General features: G+C 37.7%; 1 protein-coding gene across 4 annotated transcripts in view; it reads left to right on the forward strand.

The window, feature by feature from the left end:
* The window catches only part of SMC1B (structural maintenance of chromosomes 1B), a 73,539-nt gene that overhangs the window by 20,320 nt on the left and 29,783 nt on the right, over positions 1-23,436 (forward strand). For 3 of the 4 annotated variants that reach the window (XR_004385645.1, XM_032882782.1, XM_032882783.1), the window contains exons 5-12: positions 524-762; positions 2,912-3,170; positions 4,100-4,240; positions 9,616-9,698; positions 10,270-10,477; positions 13,172-13,357; positions 14,686-14,865; positions 22,419-22,565. Coding sequence is in view for 3 of the 4 variants with exons in the window: in XM_032882782.1 (XP_032738673.1) it covers positions 524-762; positions 2,912-3,170; positions 4,100-4,240; positions 9,616-9,698; positions 10,270-10,477; positions 13,172-13,357; positions 14,686-14,865; positions 22,419-22,565 (1,443 nt within the window). In the remaining variant the exon portion in view is untranslated. Of the gene's footprint in view, positions 1-523; positions 763-2,911; positions 3,171-4,099; positions 4,241-9,615; positions 9,699-10,269; positions 10,478-13,171; positions 13,358-14,685; positions 14,866-22,418; positions 22,566-23,436 lie in introns of those variants that run through there. The other variant, XM_032882784.1, reaches the window with a different exon arrangement.

Below are 23,436 nucleotides of genomic sequence, written 5' to 3' on the forward strand. Positions count from 1 at the left end.
CAGCAGGGCGTCTGCTTCTCTCCCTCTGCCCCTTCCCTTGCTTGTGTGCATGTGTGTGTGCACACGCACTCTCTCTCTCAAATGTCTTTAAAAAAAAAAGAAGAAGAAGTTGCCAGGGACCTTACAAGTCCTATAACTTCCTTCAGTTTACATATTAGGAGCTGATGTCAGCAGTGTTAATGGACTTGCCATACTCTGAGGTCAAGACAGAAATGGGACAAAGACCCAGGTTTAGCAGGTGCCACTTCTTTGTTCCTACCACTGAGTGGATGAAAATAAAATCATTTACTGATGTATTATATAACTGTATCCAGAAACCTCCAAATAATGCTACTTTTGACAATACTATTTCTTAGTGATGTAAGTAATTATTTCATAAATTTAATAACTTGTGAATAATAAATAATAGATAAATAATAAATAATTTGATTTCTTAGAGATGGTTGGTACTAATGCTGAGTATATGAAAAGTCACCTTAAATATACTCCCTTTTAATGGTTGTTGAATTGTACTGTTTTATAGGCAGAACGTTATCAGAGTCTCCTTGAAGAACTGAAAATGAACAAGATACAATTACAGCTTTTCCAACTATATCATAATGAGAAGAAAATTCATTTCCTGAACACTGAGTTAGAGCACGTGAGTAGGGACTTGAGTGTCACAAAGGAGTCTCTTTCCCATCACGAAAACATAGTGAAAGCCAAGAAGAAGGAACATGGAATGTTAACCAGACAACTACAACAAACAGAAAAAGAATTAAAGTGAGTTTTTAAAAATAGTTATTAACAACTGGATTTTACGTGCATTGATAGAAAAAATATAAGTGACACTTTTAAAGTAGATGAAAAAAAATTTTTTTTACTTTGAAATACTTTTAGATGCACAGAAAAATTACAAAGATAGCAAGAGTTCCCCTACTCCCCACACCTAATTTCTCCTACTTTTCACATTATTAATTTGATAGATTATTTTTTATTAATTTTATTAATATTAATATTATTAATTAACAGCCAGTGATCATTATTAATTTGTCAGAATTCATGAACCAGTGTTGAGACACTACTATTAACTAAAGCCCATACTTTACTCCTATTTTCTGATTTTTCCCCAGTGTCCTATTTCTGACTGGGAATACAACATTACATTTAGTCATTGTGTCTCCTTAGGTTCCTTGTGGCTATGACAGTTCCTCAGTCTTTCCTTGTTTTTGGTGACCTTGAGAGTTTTGAGGTATATTGGTCAGGTTTTTTTTGTAGAATGTCTGTCAATTTGTATTTGTCTGATAGTTTTCTCATAATTAGTAAAGGTTTATGGATTTGAGGAGGAAGGCCACAGACGTAAAATGTCATTGTCATCACATCACATCAGGAATGTCAACATATAATCTGTATGACATACCATCTGTCTAATACATGATAATATGAAACTGACATCACTGTTGATGTTGGCCTTCTCCTGCCTATCTATAAACTCCATCCCAACAGCGAGAAACCTGGCTTCCACAGTCTGCTTTTCATTTTATTTTTTATTTTTAACTTTTATTTTATTTTAATTCAATTAATTAACATATAGTGTATCATTAGTTTCAGATATAAAGTTCAGTTATTCATCAATTACATATAACAGCCAATGCTCATTACATCACATGCTCTCCTTAATTCCCATCACTCAGTTACCCCATTTCCCCCACCCATCTCCCCTCGTTTTGTTCCCATGATTAAGAGTTTCTTATGACTTGTCTCCCTCTCTGATTTTGTCTTATTTTATTTTTCCCTCCTTTCCCCTATGATCCTCAGTTTTGTTTCTTAAATTCCACATATGAGTGAAACCATACGATAATTGTCTTTCTCTGACCAGCTTATTTTGTTCCATCCAGGTCAAGCTACCCTATGACCCAGCAATTGCACTACTAGGTATTTACCCAAAGGATACAAACGTAGTGATCCAAAGGGGCACCTGCACCCCAGTGTTTATAGCAGCAATGTCCACAATAGCCAAACTATGGAAAGAGGTGTCCATCAACAGATGAATGGATAAAGAAGATGTGGGATATATACACAATGGAATATTATTCAGCCATCAAAAGGGATGAAATCTTACCATTTGCTGTTCATTTTCAACTCCAGTAGTCACATAACAATCCCAGAATTGTTAACCCGTGCCCTCATGGGTAGCAGCTTTAGCAATTAGAGTATAATGCTTATGTACAATTTCTTTTGTTTTAGTTTTTAGACTTGAGTCATTTTCAGAGTTATTTAGGTTAGCTCCTTTCCCCTCACCCCCTCCCATAAAGTAGTTTCATACCAAGATTGGTAATATCATAGATGTTTTGGTTATATCCCATCTCGGATCCCCTAACCTCCTAAGTGATCTTTTTTAATTTGCATACATTACATTAAGGTTCACTCTTAGTGCTATAAAGTTCTATATATTTTGACAAATGCATGATGTCATATGCTCACCATTATAGTATCATACAGAGTAGCTTTACCACTCAGAAAGTTCCCCTGTGGTGCCTGGGTGGCTCAATGGGTTAAAGCCTCTGCCTTCGGCTCATGTCATAGTTTCAGGGTCCTGGGATCAAGCCCCGCATCGGGCTCTTTGCTCGGCGGGGAGCCGGCTTCCTCCTCTCTCTCCTCCTGCCTCTCTGCCTACTTGTGATCTCTCTCTCTCTGTCAAATAAATAAATAGATTAAAAAAAAAAAAAGAAAGTTCCCCTGTGCTTCACCCATGCCGTAACGACCCCCACCCGGCCCCACCGCCAGCCCTGATGGGAAACCACTGATCTGCTTACAGTCTCCGAAAGTTAATTTTTAGAATTTATTTTTAAATGTATGATTTGATCAAAAGAACTTCCTTTATATAGTATAGATTTAATTTACTTTAAAGCAAACTTTATTTTCTTTTTAGATCTCTTGAAGCGCTTTTAAATCAGAAAAGGCCTCAATACATTAAAGCCAAAGAAAACACTTCTCACCACCTCAAGAAATTAGACGTGGCTAAGAAATCAATAAAGGACAGTGAGAAACAGTGTTCTAAACAGGAAGATGACATAAAAGCCCTGGAGACAGAGCTGGTTGATTTAGATGGTGCATGGAGGAGTTTTGAAAAGCAGGTTGAGGAAGAAATCTTACAAAAGGGGCGAGACATTGAACTAGAAGCCAGTCAGGTGAACAAGTCAACAAATGAGAAAATTTTCATTTCTATTATCTCAGCTTCTTAGAAACAATTTAAAGAATGTTCTCTGATATTTTAAGAGATTATCCTCAGACAATCCTCATCTAAATTAATGGGGGTTGAAAATTTTCAGCCTGTATCCAGAGTTAAACTTAATCTTTAGACTAGGCTATTTTTACTTTATAAGATTAGATGGCATAACCTTTGTGAGTTAATTACAGTTATAGAAAAAACTTCAAAAAGACTACCTAGTATCATTTTGTAAAAAAGTTAGGTAATTAAACTATGTTCTTATGTTTTTAAGGTAATCATTTTCTCCTTATAAATACTATAAAAACTTAAAAATAAGATATATCTGCCTTTAAAAAAACATGACCACTTAATTGGCAGGAGGAAAGTTGATTATCTGAGGTGGTTTAAATGTGGTGAATTAATATCCAATTTGGTACGTAAGACTTAATTATAATAAATTGATAGTAGATACCCAAAAATTTGTAATTCAGAGTTTTCAAAATTCTCTTAATTGAATTTTTTATCATTTATCTTTCATTAATTTTATAATAATCTTATAACATACAGACTAACTATAACTGTATAAATAAATAAAATTTTATCTGAATATCTGTAATTTTATCTGAACTCTTGCTTTTGGGCCATTAATGAGTTTCAATCCCCTTTCTTGTTTAAGAATTTCTTATAGAAACATAAAGTTGGTTTTGAATGCCTTATGTATTGTCTAAGGAGGTTTAAATAAGAAGAGGTTCATTTTGTATTCACATTATCTTACCTGGAGAACATGGCAAACTATCAACTAATTTATATAAAACTTTTGATAGGATTATCTGCTAGTAAATGATATCTTAAAAATTGCCTCTCATGCCTCTTATGTGAATTAGTAATATTTAACTGTTCCTTCTGCAGCTGGATCGTTACAAAGAACTGAAGGAACAAGTACGAAAGAAAGTGGCGATAATGACCCAACAGCTAGAAAAGCGGCAGTGGGAACAGAAGGCTGACAAAGAAAGACTGGCGTTTGAGAAGAGGAGGCATGGAGAAGTTCAGGTACCTTGGTTTGTGCAGTCATGACTGGGAATTATTTTCAATGAAATTGTATTCTGTTTTGTATCCACTTTTCAATATGTAAATGGATTTAGCCAAGACATAAGCAATTAATTTAAAAAATTCTGGATTCCCAGTTTTGCTGCTTAGTACCATCCAGGAGCTCTTTCCTTGTGGTCTAAGGTAGAAGTAGACTGTGCCTTCGTACATGTAATCAGTAAGTATTTTCCATACTTCTGTGTAGTGATGGGCCAGGGCAGACCATAGTTTTTGTTCTTACATGTATTTTAGTCCAGTAAGATGAGGAGGAGGATAGATGAAGGGAAAAAACAAACAAGTATCATAATAGAGGTGAATGCAAAGTCCTGTGGGGACATTAAGGACACCGCCCAAGAGGAGCTTGATGCCCTACACAGGAAGTGACCGAGACAGCATGATCGTGTCCGCCCCCACCCCGAGTAAGGCAGACCTGGCTTCCTGCCAGTCTTGTTCTGTCGCTGACCTGTTTAATCTTGAGAAATAACTAAATTATTCAACTTTTCTGAGCTTTGATTTCTTCATGTGTATGATGAGGACAGACTGTGTCTACCTCATAGAGAAGGGTAGGGTGAACAAGATGAAAAGGAGTGTGATGACATATGAAGTAGTTGGTCTTTCCCTCTGTGCCTCCTGACCTCCTTTTCCAAAGACTAAGAATTGGCATGTAAAATTATTACTGCAGCATTCAATAGTAATAACAACTTATGATACATTATGGAGTCAGTGGGCCATCCTGAAAACAGGACCATTTTTTTTTTAAGATTAAGATTTTTTTTTTTAAGAGCATGAGAGGTGGGGGGCGCCAGGAAGGCTCAGTGGGTTAGAGCCTCTGCCTTCGGCTCAGATCATGATCCCAGGGTCTTGGGATTGAGCCCCATTGGGCTTTCTGCTCCGCAGGGAGCCTGTTTCCTCCTCTCTCTCTCTCTGCCTGCCTCTCTGCCTACTTGTGATCTCTGTCTGTCAAATAAATAAATAAAATCTTTAAAAAAAAAAAAAAAAGCATGAGAGGTGGGAGGGTTAGAGGGAGAAGCAGGCTTCCCACTGGGCAGGGACTCCATCCCTTGACTCTAGGATCATGGCCGGAGCTGAAAGCAGTCTCTTAATCAATTGAGCCACCCAGGCGCCCAAGCAGGACCATTTCTGATAAGAACTGTAAAGGGAAATGGTTCTGAATTATATATACACTTGATTTATATATGGATATTTGGAATTTAGAGGAACAATGTTTATTGATTACTTTGCTAGGCACTTTGCGCTCATTAGCTCTTATATGTCTCACAATACTATAGAGCAGGTGTTTGCTCTAAGGTAGAGACGGGAAAGCTAATGATTGGGATTTCGAAGTGAAACTTGTCTCTGGAAACAAGTCTGACGTTCTCCAGACACAACAGCGGTAATATTGTAATATAGTGTGTATTTGTACGGGCCATGTATATACATGTTTACAGCCCTGCTATGAACCCAGTTTATTTAATCCTCAAACAATTTCATGAAGTAGATATTAGCATTAGTATGTTCTCATCCTGGTTTTTCCTCCTTTATGCATTCTCTGCCTTGGTGACCTATATTCTCATAGTTTGCACACCATCTGCTGATGACTCCGAAATTGGTATTTCTTGCTCACAGCCTCATGTATCTGGCTGCTTTGTCAGCATCTCCATTCTGGATGTTGACTAGATATCTTGAACTTAAATCCCAAGCTGCCCTTTTGATCTTCACACCCATATGCTTCCTACACGTGATCTTTCTCATTTTACGTGATGACAGTTCAATCTTACTGGTTGTTCAGAGCAGAAAACTTGGAGTCCATTTTTGACTCTTTTAGGAAATTCTGCTGGCTTCACCTTGAAAGTATACCAAAAATCATTTCCCTTCTTTCCACTGCTGTTGTTCCAAGTCACCATCTTTTTGTTTGTTTAGACCACTGTGGTAACCTGTTACGTTTCCCTGTTTCCACTCTTTTCTCCTCCACAACAGTCTCAGCATAGTACCCAAGAGATGGTTTTAGTATCTAAGTCAGATCATGAAATTTGCCTTTTTTAAGTCTTCAAGTGGCTCACCATCACACACAAAGTTTAAGTCAAGGTTCTCGAGTACCTAGACCTATCTGATTTGTTCACCTCTCCCACCCCAATTAGCCTTTCAAATCTTCTCTTTTTCTGTTCTCCCTCTTATTCCCTATGATGTAGCTCTCCTGGCTTCTGGAACAGATCAGATATATTTCTGCCTTTGAGCCTTTGCACTGGTTATTCCTCTGCTTGGAACATGCTTTTCCTACATTTCGTTTTTAACTCCCTCATGTCCTGCAAGTCTTTGCTCAAATGTTGCCTTCCATGAGGCCTACTCTGATTTCCCTGTTTAAAATTATAGTCCCCACTACACTTCTGCTTCCCGTGCCCCAGCTCTGTTTCTCCCACAGCAATTATCCTAGCACATGATTTAACTTATATGTTGTATTTGTCTGCCTTCCTCTCTAGAATGTAAACGCCACAAAGCAGGAATATTTGTCTGTTTTGTTCACTGATGCATCCCAAGTGCCCAGAATAGTTCCTTATCTAGAGCAGATAATCAATAAATATTTGTTGACCTAATGAATTTCCAGATGAAAGAATCGAGACACAAGGTGGTTAACTTGCCTGGAATAGTAAGTGGAGGAGCTGGGATGTGGTTCCAAATACTTGTCTCATCTTCTCAACCTCTCATTTTAGTCTTGCTGTACATTGGCAGAGGAAAATGCGAACAAGTAGGAAAGGTGAACTACTTGATAATTGTGAGTGGAAGAGAGGACATTTTGTGGAGGGACAAAAACAGATGTAGTACCGGAGCAGTAACTACTCTGAAAACACTTGTGTAATTAATGTCACATTATAAAATTTTACATGGATTTTAGCAAATACTCATTGTACATTTTTGCCTTTGTACATGCTAGTTTTGGAAAACCCTACTCATTTTACCTGGTAAATTCTGTAGCTGCCCACATCATAAAGCCTTCTCTGGCCTGCTTTTTCTCCCCACAAGAACCTGAATATGATTTCTTCCTCATCTAATCACCCATTGTGCTTAACCTGTACCTAAGGGCTCTTATCAGATTGAAGAAAAAGCAGGTAATTGGTACAGTTCTACTAGACTGGAAGTGTCTTAAAAGCAGGATTTATAACTATCCGTTGTGAACCTTGTACTTAGATGTCAGTAAGTGGTGGTTGAGTTGCAGTTGTCTTTTGAATATAAAAACATTCGTAGAAGAAGAACAACACATCAGGCTGGAGAGAGATGGAGAAATCTGTTACTCAGTTTCCCACAGGACTAGTGGCTCCCTTCCATGATGGGAGGAGCTTAACTTTCCACAGAACCCGCGGTCACTAGGTTCTGGGCAGTGTTGGGTTTTCCCAGACAACTGGCATCTCAAATCCAGAATGCCTGGTACCGTGACAGTCTGATTGTCCCCCATTATGTGTCAAGCCGGACATGCAGGCCTTGACACACTTTTCTGTATCATGATGACCCTGGCCTTTTACATTTTCTTCAGCAAAGCCCATTTATTTTATTTTGTTTTTTGAGAGAAAGCGAGATCACAAGGGAGCCAGCATGCACACATGTGTGAGCAGGGGGGAGGGTCAGAGGGAGAAAGGGAATGTTAAGGAGGTGGGCTCCACACCCAGCATAGAGCCCGACACTGGACTTGACCTTACCATCTTGAGATCATGACTTGAGCGGAAATCAAGACTTAACCGACTGATCCACCCAGGTACCCCAGCAAAGCCCATTGTTTAACCTAAGCCATATCCAAAGTTTGTTCTGAGCTCATTGTGTAACAGATGATGACCCCAAAGAGACCCATCTGACCTAAGTAATGACCATGAAGGAACTCAACTGGCAGGATACAAACCCTAAGAGCAGCTGGAGTAAAGGCAGAGGTCAGTGTTTCCAGTTGACTTAACTTGGTATTCCTCATTAATCTTGTTTTTGCTGCTTTGAATGGAATTCTTAAGGGAGATAATAGAATTTCAATATGGAACTTTCATTTCAAAATATGTGAGTCCAGGGACGCCTGGGTGGCTCAGTGGGTTAAGCCGCTGCCTTCGGCTCAGGTCATGATCTTGGGATCCTGGGATCGAGTCCCGCATCGGGCTCTCTGCTCAGTGGGGAGCCTGCTTCCCTCTCTCTCTCTCTCTCTGCCTGTCTCTGTCTACTGTGATCTCTCTCTGTCAAATAAATAAAATAAAATCTTTAAAAAAAAAATGTGAGTCCTAGAGCAAAGGAACTGTGTGTTGCTTATTGTTATAACTCTGGTACCTGGCAAAGGAAGTATTCATTCAGTGAATTGGTATTACACATGAGTAAAGTGACATAATTATCTTTATAGAATATGTTTGTCTTTTTCCACATGAAAATTGGCATTTCTTCTCTTTCCTGGTATTATACACTGAAAAAGAATTGTGTTTTTTACTTTGGTACACTCCTGGTTTTAGATCACTTAGGAATAGAGTAAGAAAGGTTCATCTTGCTGTAGTACACAGGGTGAACAGGGAAGATTAGAGGCAAAAGCAGCTGAAGGCTAGCACAGCGCTTATATTTAGTGATAAAATGAATGGAGCAAGACTTTTGCAAAGTCTTAGTCCCATAGGCCCATCGTTGCGTTGCAGGTTCCTCTGCTATTGTAACACCAAGTCACTGGCCTGGAATCATTGTGTGATTGTCTGCCTCCCACCAGCCCTCAGTCTTTGAGAGCAGAGACTCTGTCCTGTCCATTATTATTTTTTAAGATTGATTTATTTATTTGAGAGAGAGAGAGCATACATACACAAGTGGGGGGAGGGGCAGAGTAAGAGGGAGAGATGGCATCCCAAGCAAACTTCCCAACGAGTGGCTCTATCCAGGACCTATTAGATCGTGACCTGAGCTGAAATCACGAGGCACATGCTCAACCAACTGAGCCACCCAGGTGCCCCTTCTGTTTATTATTATATCTCTCGCACCTAGTACAGATAGCCAGAGAATAAATACTCATTGGATGAATTAGTTTGAGGAACACATATGAGATATGTGAGGTCTTTGAAAATCAACCCTCAGAAGTTACCAGAGTAAGCTTACTGGGGGTCAGCTATCTAGTAAATGGTGAAGCCAGGATTTGAACCTTGATACTTAAAATCACAAAGCTCTATCCCTTACTGCCTTTTCAGAGTTAAACATTGCTCTTACTAGTGTTTTCATAAGGTTATATTTGATGTGCTTCAAATTTGGAATATCTTACAATTCTACAGTAATTTCTAGCAATATGGTGAAAAATAATTTTGTTTGGAGTTGCCGATACTGATTTTAGGTTTTTTTCCCTATTTTAGGAAAATCTAAAACAAATAAAAGAACAGATAGAAGACCATAAAAAAAGAATAGAAAAGTTGGAGGAGTATACAAAAACATGCATGTGGGTACAGTTCTTATGGCTTTCTCATGTCTCAGGTGTCTGGTATATTTATGGGATATTCATGAAATGAAAGCTTCCACCGACTGTATCCTAAAGTTCTCACTTCTTTTTTTTTTTATTTCATTGTAGATAATTAAAAATTATACTTAACCATATAAGTAAATACAGTAAGTTTTAAAAATATAAACTTTCAAGTGGTGTAATTTTGGTATTGATATTTTATAATAAAAGTTAAGTCATGAAAGCTAATATAACCTAAGTATCCTACCACCAGAACTTTTATTTTTCGTTGGTGTTTACCTATTACTAAGTCCACAACGACTGTTCTGGTTATAGCAATCGATCCTTACTTCCTCAGTATTCAGAACTATGCATCTTCTTAATCAACAAAGAATGATCAAAATCTCTTTGAACATGTCTGGTACTAGGCTTATTTTATTGTATTTTTCATCATTTAAAATTGATAAGCGCTATTCTGTTCCCCTGCAATGCCAGACCACAGTGGAATGTATCTTGTAATTAAATTTTGTTTTTTCTTTTTGCTATGTAATTTATTGTTATTATTATGCAGGGATTGCTTGAAAGAGAAAAAACAGCAAGAGGAAACGCTAGTGGGTGAAATTGAAAACACAAAATCAAGAATGTCTGAAGTTAATGAGGAACTGAATCTTATTCGAAATGAACTGCAGAACGCTGGGATTGACAAACATGAGGGGAACCGGCAGCAAAGGAGAGCGGAGGTTCTGGAGCACCTTAAAAGACTTTACCCAGATTCTGTGGTAATTAGAGATGAATAGTTAATTGAAACAAAAAGCCTAAGCCTTCTTATTTGGGATTAGGAATGTTATTAGAAAGCAGAATTATTTCTAATTATTGTTAGAAATTATTAGCTTATAGAAAGCAGAATTGTTTCAGAAATCTTTTAGTTTTGTGTTTGATTTATATTTAAAACATAATAGTAAATAATTGCAACAAAATTTAGATAACTTTTAGCAGTGTCTATAGATAAGTAATTATTGGAGAGAAACATTAGTGTGAACATATTACCCAGAAAATCTAAGTTTGACCAGTATCCTCAAAGGACACAGGTGCCATAAGATAGTCTGGCCCTCCCACTCCAGGCAGATAGCCTCAAACTGCATATTCTTCATGATTTCAATTTTTTAAAAATATATTTTCAGTAGGCATCATTGGCATACTTTTGAAACAATGAATTTTTATTCTGTAAAGCTGATACGTGGATACACATACCCACTTTTGCTAATGTATTTCATTAGCCCAAATAGAGCAAAAGCTAACCTGTTGCTTGGCATCAACTTCACAGAATTATTTCCTCTGGCATTAGGGCTTTGGCCTCTGACTCTCCTGTCACTAACTGCGGTGTACACTGTGCAGTCCTTTGTGAGGGCCTCCTTTTAGTTTTCGAAACTGTTAGCCACTTGAACTGTTTTGAAACTGGCCTTGACTTCTAGATCATGATGAAGGAGTAAGGCTAGGTCACAGAATCCTTCCCCCCAATACCAGAGAAAATGATAAACTAGTTTTGAAAATGAGTTTAACGACCAAAAGAAGTGGCTGTTACATCTAATGCCAGAACTTCAGAAAATGGTGATAGTCCATGATTAAAAAGAAAAGATTAAACAATAATGTTTCTTATTCCTAACTCAGCAGAAGGAAAACTAACAAATTGATTACTTCCTGAGAATCCTCCCCTAATATCCCTTAATCTAGCAAAAAGCCAACACATATGTATTTGTTTCCTTTGGTTAAAAAACTGGTGAATCAAGGAACATTAACCTCTAATGTTCTTAGATGGAAGTGAAGGCCAATTCAAAGCCCTCTGGCAAAAATAGGATTTTCCCTCCCTCCCCACGCCCCCACTCGTGCCCTGTGGTAGAGGCGGTAGGTATTTCCTTGGTAAGGAAAAACTCAAGAGTAAAACGGGTATTCAAACAAAAGACACACACAGCTGCAACTCAACTCTCACTTGTCCCTGTCTTCCAAGCCCTAAGATGCTAGAAAATTAGAAAATACTGAGGGGCTAGAACAGAAACTACTTGGTCCATCACCTCAGAAGAGATAACCATCTCAGCTCTAGGTGAGGCAAGCGAAACAGTTAGCCAGCACAGCAACTTCAGGCTCTGCACAGAGCTGCCCGCCTTAAATGTAAGCAAGGTGAAAACAGTCAATATGGTAGATACAGGTCCATAGAACAATGAAGAGAAATGGTAATTTAAAAAGCACTTGGAAGTCTAAGAGCCTAGTCTGGGAGAAGGTTACAGAACAAAATCCCCCATAAGAGCTTGAATTCGCACAACCAGATTCACATATGAGCTAAAGCAAAGAAAAGTAAAATGCAGAGCCATGAAAACAAATCAAGAACAAACAGTATTACTGAACTAATAAACTGTCAAGTAGCAAGGAGAATGGGTTACACAACTGGAAGTCAGATTACTGACCTAGCAGTAAGGTTTGAGTTAATCACAGGTGAATGGACACGGAAAAAACAAAGAGCAGGATGATAAATATTAAAGTCAGTGATGGTCTATCATAAGGAAATTGGTATTCCTGAAGTAGAACCTGGCAAATGAAGAAAGAGTAGAAAGATGTAAAATTCAATCTTCAGGTATTCCCAGGACGATACAGGATGGTTGACATTCTGACATTTTCTAGTAAAGGTGTTGATGTTCAGTCTAATTCTTGACCAGTCTTCAGACCTCAGATAATGCTTCTTCATAGGAAGAGCGCCCCTGACTCCTCAAGTCGGCCTGGTCCCTTTTACACACTCTCAGAGCACATTGTGCTGGATCACAGTGTGGATCACTGCTGCATTTTGTACCTGCTCGTAATTGCTATTTGTATCTTTCTTCCCTTCTAGACAGAAAGCTTGGTGAGGCCAGAGTGTCTGTTTTATTCAGTAATGGTCACACAGTGTCTAGCTGAGTATCCGCATGTACTAGGTGCTTCACTGGTTCTTATTTAATGACTAAGAGAGCGGATGAATACTATTATCGTAGCCTTGTAAAATATTTTAATACCTTTGTAAGGCTAATCTCTCCTTGCTACTCTTTTTTTTTTTTTTTTTTTGAGATTTTATTTATTTGACAGAGAGAGAGACAGCGAGAAAGGGAGCACTGGCAGGGGGAATGGGCGAGGGAGAAGCAGACTCCCCGCTGAGCAGGGAGCCCGATGCGGCGCTCCATCCCGGGACCCTGGCATCATGACCTAAGCTGAAGGCAGATGCTTAACCACTGAACCACCCAGTACTCACTACTCTTTTCTTTCATGAAGTGCTACATCCAAATGGATACTTCATGATGAAATCTATGTCCATTTGAATAAGACTCTGTTCAAACATGTTTATAATTTTATAAAATTAGTTTTGGGGCTCTTATGCTTTGTTACATCGAAATAATGAATTATATGTTCCTCAATAATATGTTTGTTTTTCTCCTTTTTTGAAACCTGCTAAGTTTGGAAGACTACTTGACCTCTGTCATCCTATTCATAAGAAATACCAGTTGGCTGTTACTAAACTTTTTGGCCGGTACATGGTTGCCATTGTTGTAGCCTCTGAAAAGGTCGCAAAAGATTGTATTCGATTTCTGAAGGAAGAAAGAGCTGAACCAGAGACATTCCTTGCTCTGGATTACCTTGATGTAAGAAATTTGTAATATTTATTAGCGCGTAGTAGTGATAAAATCTTGTCTTTTCAAGTGTGTCTTTATTGCCTTAAACTATGGTAGTGATGGAAAAAAATCATAGCTTGGATGTCAGTTAGTCATTCAAATGGCTGGTGTTAATGTATTGGTAGGCGAAGAATAGTAATTTTTTTTTTTTGAAGATTTTTATTTATTTGAGAGAGAGAGCGAGAGCCAGGGGGAGAGGCAGAGGAGAGGGAGAAGCAAGTGTGGAACTCATCCCCGGACCCCAGGATCATGACCTGAGCTGAAGGCATGTGCTTAACTGACTGAGCCACCCAGGCGCCCCAAGAATAATGATTCTTGATTTTATGTTTCTTCCTAAATTAGTTTTGCTATAATTCTACCTTGATGATTTTGAGCACGTTACTTTAGCTTACTCGCCAGTAATTTCTTTTGTTCCATAGCGAACTGTGGGAACAGTTAGGACATACGGTCTCCGTGAAATGCCAAACCTGATCTCAGCTGTTAAATACGCAGCCCCAGAGTTACAGACATTGCAGTAAACACTCAGCAGCCCTTGGTGCACAGACTAAATTTGGGGCCTTTAAGTATGTATGGAGAGGCGTTCGGGGATCCAGAGTAAATTCCTGGAGCAGGAACTTTGCTGTTATCGTAGCTGATGTCCTTTACTGGTTTTTTATTGCTCACTAAGGAAAATGCCTACTTGTTCCAGCTCTGAAGACACTGAGCGGTAGGCACTGTGCGCTGGTTAGAGCTCGTGCCCTAGCCTGGGCTGCCTGCCGCTCACTCCCAGCCCTGCTGTCATCACTTCTCGGTGGCTTCTTCTCATAAAAACGAGGTCATTCTTGCTGTTCTTCAGTAATCATTGCAGACGCTTTTTTAAAAAATCTATTTACAAACCCAGCTTAGAATTCGTATCAAAGAAGGTCTGGAAGCTTTCCTGGTCATTTAAGCCTAAAATGATTTTCTGAGTTCCATGATGTGCCACTCTTTTGACACCTTTGTGAATGGGTATTATCTCCCACTAGACCCTAATTTTGACAGTATGGAACATCTCTCATGCATTGTTTTGTCCTCACCAGTCAGTGGCAGAGTTGAATCTGGAAATTATGTCTTCTGGCTTTTGCTGAAGTGTATTTTCTTTAAATGTTACATGAGCCACTGTTGGGATATATAGTTCCTCGGGTTCTTTTCAAAATTTTATTACAAATAAGTATGTACTGTTAATTTTTTTTTTGCTGTTACACTTATTTATGCCTTTTGAGGATGTAGTATTTTGTTTTTAGTGTATCTAATATATCAAATATTTTTTAACCTTTTAGATCAAGCCAATCAATGAAAGATTAAGGGAGATAAAAGGCTGTAAAATGGTGATTGATGTCATAAAGACTCAGTTTCCTCAGCTGAAGAAAGTAATTCAATTTGTGTGTGGAAATGGCCTTGTCTGTGAGACTGTGGAGGAAGCAAGGCATATCGCATTCGGTGGCCCTGAGAGACGGAAAGTAAGAGGCTTACATCATACTCTGGGATAACTTGAAGTAGTATTTATAAGACTAACATACTATATCCACATAAATACCTATATGTTTTCATAGGCTCTCTTTCAGAAAGAAAAGCAGTGTAAAACCAAAGACAGTTATGGCTTTAGTGGTTGTTAAAATGTTCGGTTGAGTTTTCAAAAAATTAACTTCTATAGTATTCTCCATTATCATAAATTATATTTTAGAAATTAGATTTATTCTAATCATAGCCTAAATAAGTGTCCTTGGTGAATCTCCGACTTTTCCTGGCATTCACATATGTAATGCATGTTTTTCTGAATACCAGGGGAAAGATTTTAGGTACTTATTTTAATTCTTCCATAGCTTAATGCAGACACTATCCTTTTACACGTTCAAGATTTTAATGCATTTAAAGTTATAGAAATAGCGTAATTGAAATGAAGTTACTGAATCCTAATCTCAAGGGAATGATTTTGATTTTGATTTAAAAATATTGTTTTACTCAGTTGAACAGTTTCTATTTAGTTAAGCAATGTTAAATTCCTAAAATTACCTGTTTTTTTTTAACTGTATTTGTGAAGTATGACCCAGTATCCAAGAGCCTAAGTTATGAATTAATACCAGTGATGCTACTTAGTAATTAATTACATGACTTCAGGCTAATCTCTGCACCTCTAATTTTCTCATCTAAAATTGGGGAAATAATAGCACTTATCTTGTAGAGCTAGAGGGTTAAATTCAGTAATAATGCGCACAATTTCATTTGAGTGCCCAGCAAATAGCTCTCACAAAGTGCTAATCATTTTTTTTAACTTGGTAGTTAATTTACACATTAGATCTAGAATGTCCACAGTTGCAAATTAATGCAAAACAGGCTATTCTTCTTAAAAGTAGGAATTTTCAGTATTAAACTTACTAACTTATCTAATAACATGATTAATTTTTCAGACATTTTAGTACTTCTATCAGTAATCTTTCTGAGAATTCAATCACTGTTTTAGTAATCACTGTCATTGATTTCTACATATTAAATTTAAGGAGGCAAAATAAATGAGCTACTAAGGTATCTTATTTGGCTATCTAATTATACTATAATTGATTTTTGTATCTTTGTAAAATATGTTTTTAAAATTGACTTTTGAAGATTTGTGTGATCAATTTAAAGAAGTCACATGAAAGCAAGATTGTTTAATCCTTTCCTTCATTCAGCAAATGTTCACGGCTTACCTCTTGTTCGCAGTAACTAATGCCTTAGTCCTCTAGACTGTCTTGTTTTCTTTTCATTATTTCAGAATTTTAATCTGCTTCATTTGTCTTATTTGTATCTTAAATATAGTCTAGAGACTTTTATCTTCTTCCTATCATTACTATTCCATCTATAGAATTTTTTCTGTTTTAGGATGTGTAAAATGTTTAGATAGATGTCACATTTTCACAGGAATCATCTGATGTCTTCATCGTGCTTTTGGTTTTCCATGGACTTGATTATCTTTCTATAGACTTGATATCATGTTTTAGAATTTTTTTAATTCAAATACTACAGGTGAAATCACAAAATGATATTTTATATATAAACTACATACAGTGTATACAAACTATGTAATATAAGTTACAGCAGTTCTGCTAAGCTATAGTTTGGGCATCAGGATTTTTATGATAACTCAATTTTTAAATATTTTAAAAATTTACATGACAAAATTTTAAAATCTGGAACCTATTTAAACACGTGATTATTCCACTTATTTGCTTCCTTTCCCATAGACTAGATGATTGTTATTCAAAAAAGTATATGGAAAGTTTTATGCTTTGCCTTTTTAATATGGTGGGGCAAAAAACAGACCCAGAAAAATGTCATTAACTAGCTAATAATTCATGAAAAGTCATTTTTCCAAAAATTACAACACTGAACAAAAGAATAAAATTCAGGGTGCAGTAATTTGAAAAAAATAGTGCCATCTGGAACAGAATATGGCTGAATCTAAATTTCACACTTGATATCAGAATACATTTGCGGATGGATTTGAAGTATAAATGTAAGAAATGAAATTGTAGGTATACTTGGAGAAAGCATGGAGAATTTATTCTTAATGTCAGAAAAAACAAGACCTTTTCAATATGACAAAAAACCCAAATCTATAAAGGATGAGCATATTTACGTAAATCTAAAGAAACTCTGCATGGCAAAAAGCACCATAAACAAAATCAAAAGACATGGCAAATCAGGGACAACATTTACAGCTCATGGGAAAGAGCAAGTTTTCCTACAAATCAATGAGGAAAAGAACACAAGGTAAAAAAATGGACAAAGGATATGAATATTTTATAAATGGAAATAAAATTTTCTTAAATATTTCTTAAATATGAAAACTCATCCTCCCTTAAAATATGGGAAATGCCCATTAAAATTACACTGAAATACTCTTTTCACCTGTCAGATTGAGCAGTGTTAAAAAAGTTTGATTAACACTTGATGAGGAAAGAGGCTCTCCCACTTACTGCTGTGGGAATATAAATTCGTATCAGCTCCATGAAGGGCAGTTCTACCAGTTGTGGTTTTTAGGAACTTCACCCACATATAAACTCACATGTATATGAAATGGTGCATATACAAGATTCATTTATTGAACACTGTATGTAACAGGAAAAATCAGAAACAATCCAGATAAGACTAGTCCAATAAAATTATAGTGCTTTCATAGAAAGGAACACTATGCAACCTTAAATAAGAATAAAGTTCTCTATATACAAGTATGAGACAGTCTCCAAGATCTATTCAGTTTTTTTTTAAAGTAATATGTAGACTAGTGTATAGTATGTGACCATCTGTGTAAAATAGTGAGGAAATAAGAGATATGCATGTATCTGTTTGTGAAAAGCATTTCTGGGAGAATCCATAAGAAATTCACAGCATTGATTATTTCTTGGGAGAAAGGCACATGGGTGGCAAGGGCCAGGGGAGTTTTCCACTCTACAGTCTCATATCTTTTGAACTTTGAAGTATGTGACTCTCTTATCTGTTCAGAAATAAAATGTTAAAATTTCATACCAATGAAAGGCAACTCTAAAAAGATGTATAATCCGGGGTGCCTGGGTGGCTCAGTGGGTTAAAGCCTCTGCCTTCGGCTCGGGTCATGGTCTCAGAGTCCTGGGATCGAGCCCCGCATCGGGCTCTCTGCTCAGCGGGGAACCTGCTTCCTCCTCTCTCTCTGCCTGCTGCTCTGCCTACTTGTGATCTCTGTCAAATAAATAATTTAAAAATCGTAAAAAAAATAATAAAAATATGTATAATCCACATAACCTAAAAATTATAGAATCTACCTTAGCAGTTTATAACACAAATTCTATTTCTTGAAACAGTTGAAGTTGATGCAGTAGAATGGTTGGTAATCCTGCCGAGAATACATTTTAATGCCAAAGAACTTTTTTTTCTACCCCATACCTCTTGAACTTTAATGTTATTTAAAAATTCCTCTAACTCCTTATTTTAAATGAAATTCCAGTTGTGTTAGGTTATTTTTCAGGAATGTAACCCCCCACGGAGGCATAGGACTACCGCTCAGGCCGCTTAATATAAGCTATAAGTCAAGGAAATTACAGGCTGGAGATAAAAATTATCGTCCTTCTGGGATAGGAATTTGACTGTAAATCAAATGAAAATAGATTATCAAGATTATGCTTACCTTTAGAAGAAATAAATTGTTTTAATAAACCCAGGAACTATTAAAACCCCTAAGATCCATAAATACTATGAGTTGTTGCTCACTACGTTTTTGGAATTGAAGGAGGTGGATAACATGGTGGTTGAGAACATGGGCATAGATGTTTGACCAACTTGGACTTGAGTCCCCACGTATGGCCTTAGGCAAGATACCCGATATCTGTTAGCCCCTATCTCTAAAATGGAAATACTGTCTACCTCATGGGCTTGTGACCATGGAATCCGATAGCATTCGTGGGCTCCATTGAGCACAGTGGACACATGTAAATGGCTGCAGTCACAACAGCAACAGCCAACCGAGCAGTAAAGGAAGAACCTCCAAAAACCATTGCTTGTACCCCCTGCTCACGACGGAGAAGTTGCCTAGCCTGAGTTCAGCGCCGGGGAGGAGGGGGCTGGCGCTGGAGTCCCACAGGCAGTGTGGCAGGTTCTTAGTCGTGCAGAGTTCTTGACACAGCTCTTTCTAAGCCAGCCCCCAGAGAGCTCCTTTGTCAGTATGAGGTTTGGTTTTTATACATCAGAAATAGAAATTAATAAATGTGCAGTTTAGAAACTTTGGAAAATAGAGCTCAAAAAGGAAAACGAAAACCATCGCTGACTTGTTTCTTAGACTACAGTTGCCAAAGATGATGTTCGGGCATACTTATAGTAAAAAACTATTCATTATTTATCTGAAATTCACATTTAACTGGGCATGCTGATTTCTGTTTGCTAAATCTGGCATCTGACTCTAGAAGGATCTAGTGTGTACTGTGGTATCTATGCTATATACTTAGAAACCAGTTTTATCCCTCAACTTTTGTAAGTTTTGTTTTTACATGTATAATTGGGTCTTTACTATGAGATCAAGTATATATTTACTTAACTTTTTAAGTAAATAGAACTTAACTTTTTATTTTTCTTCACTTCTTTTGGTGGTATGACTTCTGTATTTTAATTTTAATCCAGTATTTATTTTGATATGTTTTGTTTTGTTAGATGTAGGTATTAGCTTTCACCCAACCATTAAATGACACATTTCCCCCAACCATTGAATGGTTAATTACCTGCCCCAATATCATATATTGAAAATCTTTCTTTTTCTACCTGCTTAATTGAATTCAGTGATTTTTCATTATAATAATATGGATTATTACACTTGGTTCTTTTTTCACATTCTATAATTTATCTCTAGTATTTGTAGATATTTTATTGCATATTTATATTTATTATCTTTAATATATAAAATCTAATTTCTTTCAGAAAAAAATTTCATAATATACCTTTTGAATAAATAAGTAAAATATTAGCCTACAAGCATTGTAAAATCTGCATGTCTAAATTTATATTCTTTCTGAATCTTGATCTCCTGCATTTAATTTTACTCTTCTAGCCAAATGAAGTTCTGGTTTTGCCTCAAGGATTTCCTTGTAACCTCTATAATCCCCAGGCTTTTCTGATCATACCTCCTAAACATTTCTCAAATCTTTTTTTATTCATCCTATTATTGGCTGATTTCTTACCATAGCCTCTAGTTCACTTGGACCAATCCATTTTCTAAATAGTTGGCAGAGTGGTCTATTTACAGCTCCCGTCTGATCGTTTCTTTCTCCTGTGTGCTGTATCACCCCAGTCGGTGCCAATCCGACTCCATGCCCTCCGTAAACCCCATCCATCCTCAACTGTATTCAATCCCAAGTCTTCCTCTGACAGTGCACAAAGAGCTCCGCCATCTGCCCTACCTGCTAGCCTCACCTCTAAGCTGTTCCTCAACTCTCACTTTACCTTCTAGGAATTCTAAACTCTTCATGTTCCCGCTTTCCCCAGCCCACCTCATCCACACATGCGCACACACTGTCTGCTCATGTGTCTGTGCTCCGTTGCCAGAGTTCCGCCATCGCCCCACTCCTGGCTGTGTCCCACCTGACTATGTCAGCGACTGCAGCTGCCTGCATGGTGTCTCTCTCCGTTCTGTCCTTGCTCACATTAACCTGATCTCACTGTGGAACAGTGGAAGGGGCCAGTGGAAGGAAACGGCACTTCATCAGTAGGCCTGCTGGAAACTTTCTTAGTAGAACACTCTCCCTTCTTTCTTGAAATACAGACCCAATAGCTAGAGCTGTAGGCTTCTCCTGGACTGCGAAATGGCTTGGAAAATTATGTGAGGGATACACGTCACTAGTGACACATCGTCACACAGTACAGTAAGCTTTGTGGAGAACTTGAAAGCAGAGGAGCCTATGTGGGTCTTCACCTTTCATTCAAGAGAGGGTGGTTTGGCCCCCCAAAACCAGAACGAGCTAACGGTGTTCAGGGGAGCGATGCTGCCTCCATACTGCTTTAGGTTTGTCTGGAGAAGCTGGAGGAGCCAGTGGAGTGTGTGGCAGTGGGCTTCCTGGTCAGGGGACTAACTGCTTCTGTGAGGAGTTCGCTTTCCATGCCTCTGCTCTGGCCATCCAGTAAGCTCTAGTGTTTTCCAAAGAGCCATTTCAGACCCAATGAGGAGACCCATTGCCAGGCTAACGGCTGGGAAGGAAGGGAGCCCCTGAGGCCTTACAGAAAATCACAAGGCTACTACCTCCCTTGAAGAGTTGTCCAAATACTAAAGGTGATAGAGCAATATTCTATCAGGAGACTGGAGCCACCGTACAAGCCTACAGCGCGCACCTCTGACTGCGAGAGAGAGAAACGGGGTTTTAACTTCTAACTAGTTCCTCTGACATAATGAAAACCTCCCCTCTCCAGGAAGCCTTCTGTGGAGAAGCTGGGTGGGACCCCCAGTTTTATGCTTCCAGATTACTCTGAGTATGATTCTAGCCTCTCCTCACTCTCTGTTGTAATGATCTGTTTCTTTTCCTACTAGCATGATTCCCCGGGGTCAGTGCCGTATGTCACTCCCTTCGGTCGCTCCGGTGTCAGTACAGAATGTCTCAAACACGTGGCACGCGGGGAAAGTTTGAATGAAGGAATGAATGAGACTCCTCTTTGTTGGCTTTTTTTCCTAAGCTCACATTGCTGGTTCCCGTCTTCCATCGGTGGTCCCCTCCTGCTTTCACTAAATAATCAGAAACATTTGCAAAACACTGAGAATCATTTATTCCGTAAAACATATACTTAATCACAGGACTATAAACTTGAAGCTATTTTATGCCTTTGACTCCATGTAAATTTTTTTCTTGGTCCCGGTTTCGTATGCACCTTGGAGAATGTGCTCTGTTTAGTATCCTAATGTTGCTAAGGCTAATTTCATAATATGCCATTGACATGTGATAACAAGTTCTTCAAAATATAGGATTATACAATGCAAATTATTTGATAGAAGATACAAATATCTTTGGTGTTTGCTTCTCGATATCGAATATGTTTAGAACTAATATACTATTTTTTTTAAGATTCTTTTCTTTTTTAAAGATTTTATTTATTTATTTGACAGAGATCACAAGCAGGCAGAGAGGTAGGCAGAGAGAGAGGAAGGGAAGCAGGCTCCCTGCCGAGCAGAGAGCCCAATGTGGGGCTCAATCCCAGGACCCTGGGATCACCACCTGAGCTGAAGGCAGGGTTAAGTTGGCTTAACAGACTGAGCCACCCAGGCACTCTAATATACAATTTATTTTGAACCTTTTTAACTGCTACTAATTTGGTGTCTAGAATTGCTTTGGGCCTTAGCAAAACAGAATGTTGTGTTTGTGATTTGTATGTTGGCTAGAGTCATTCATAAACTAGGTATTTTATTAGTAAATTTCAGTAAGTGGTTTTCTCATGTATAAATTCTCAGCTGTAAAAATTGCCATATTATATCCTATTTTTATCTTCCTGATGTGCATTTCTCCAGGATAAAATATTTTTAATTTTACAGACAGTAGCTCTTGATGGAACATTATTTTTAAAATCTGGGGTGATCTCTGGAGGGTCAAGTGACTTAAGATACAAGGCTAGGTGCTGGGATGAGAAGGAGATAAAGACCTTAAGAGACAGAAGAACCCAGCTGATCCAGGAATTAAAGGTAAGCCCATGCCGTAAAAGTTGTGGAATACTAAATTGTAGAATAATTGTGTTGGTAATAAATGTTATTATGCCTATACTTTAAAAAAATTCAAGTAAAAAAAATTTCAAGTAAAGCAAAACAGAATAAAGTTATAGATAATATTTCTCTAACCTGTCCTTACATCTCAGTGATATTTGCTGAACACAGTTTGATATAGAGCCTCTGGAAATTTCCTCTGTATACGAAGTATATGTGTTATTTTTCCTATTTGTTTTATGATGTGCTTTTGCTACAAATAGTTTTTGCAGCAAGCTCTTTCATTTAACACTATAATATGGACATGCTTTTATCTTTTTTTTTTACTATTATTTTTTTAAATTTTATTTTTTCAGTGTTCCAAGATTCGTTGTTTATGCACCACACCCAGTGCTCCATGCAATACGTGCCCTCCTTAATACCCACCACCAGGCTCACCTATCTCAACGTACAGAAAACTATTTATTTTTAGTGAATCCTGCCTGGTATTTCATCGTATAGGTTGTGTTTACTTAACCAGTCTCCAATAATGGATATTTTGGATTTTGCTTTTACAAACGAGGTGGCATTTAACATTCTTTAGAAAAGGAGAATAGCACAGTACCTAGGAGTATCAATTCTGTGGCCATGCTGCCCAAGTTTGAATCGTGGCTCCGCCACTTACTAGTGGTAGGATCTTGGGCAAGTTACCCAACCTCTCTGTACCCTAGTTTTCCCACCTGTAAAATGGGTATAATAAAAGTACCTTCCTTTTAGGGTTATTTTAAGGATCAAATCACTTAATCCAGTTAAAATACTTAAAAACAGTCCCTGGCATGTGTGAGTATTATCTAAACATTTGCTGTTATTATAT

This window comes from Lontra canadensis, unplaced genomic scaffold (assembly GCF_010015895.1).
Source record: "Lontra canadensis isolate GAN:19392208 unplaced genomic scaffold, GSC_riverotter_1.0 scaffold84, whole genome shotgun sequence".
NCBI lineage: Eukaryota > Metazoa > Chordata > Mammalia > Carnivora > Mustelidae > Lontra > Lontra canadensis.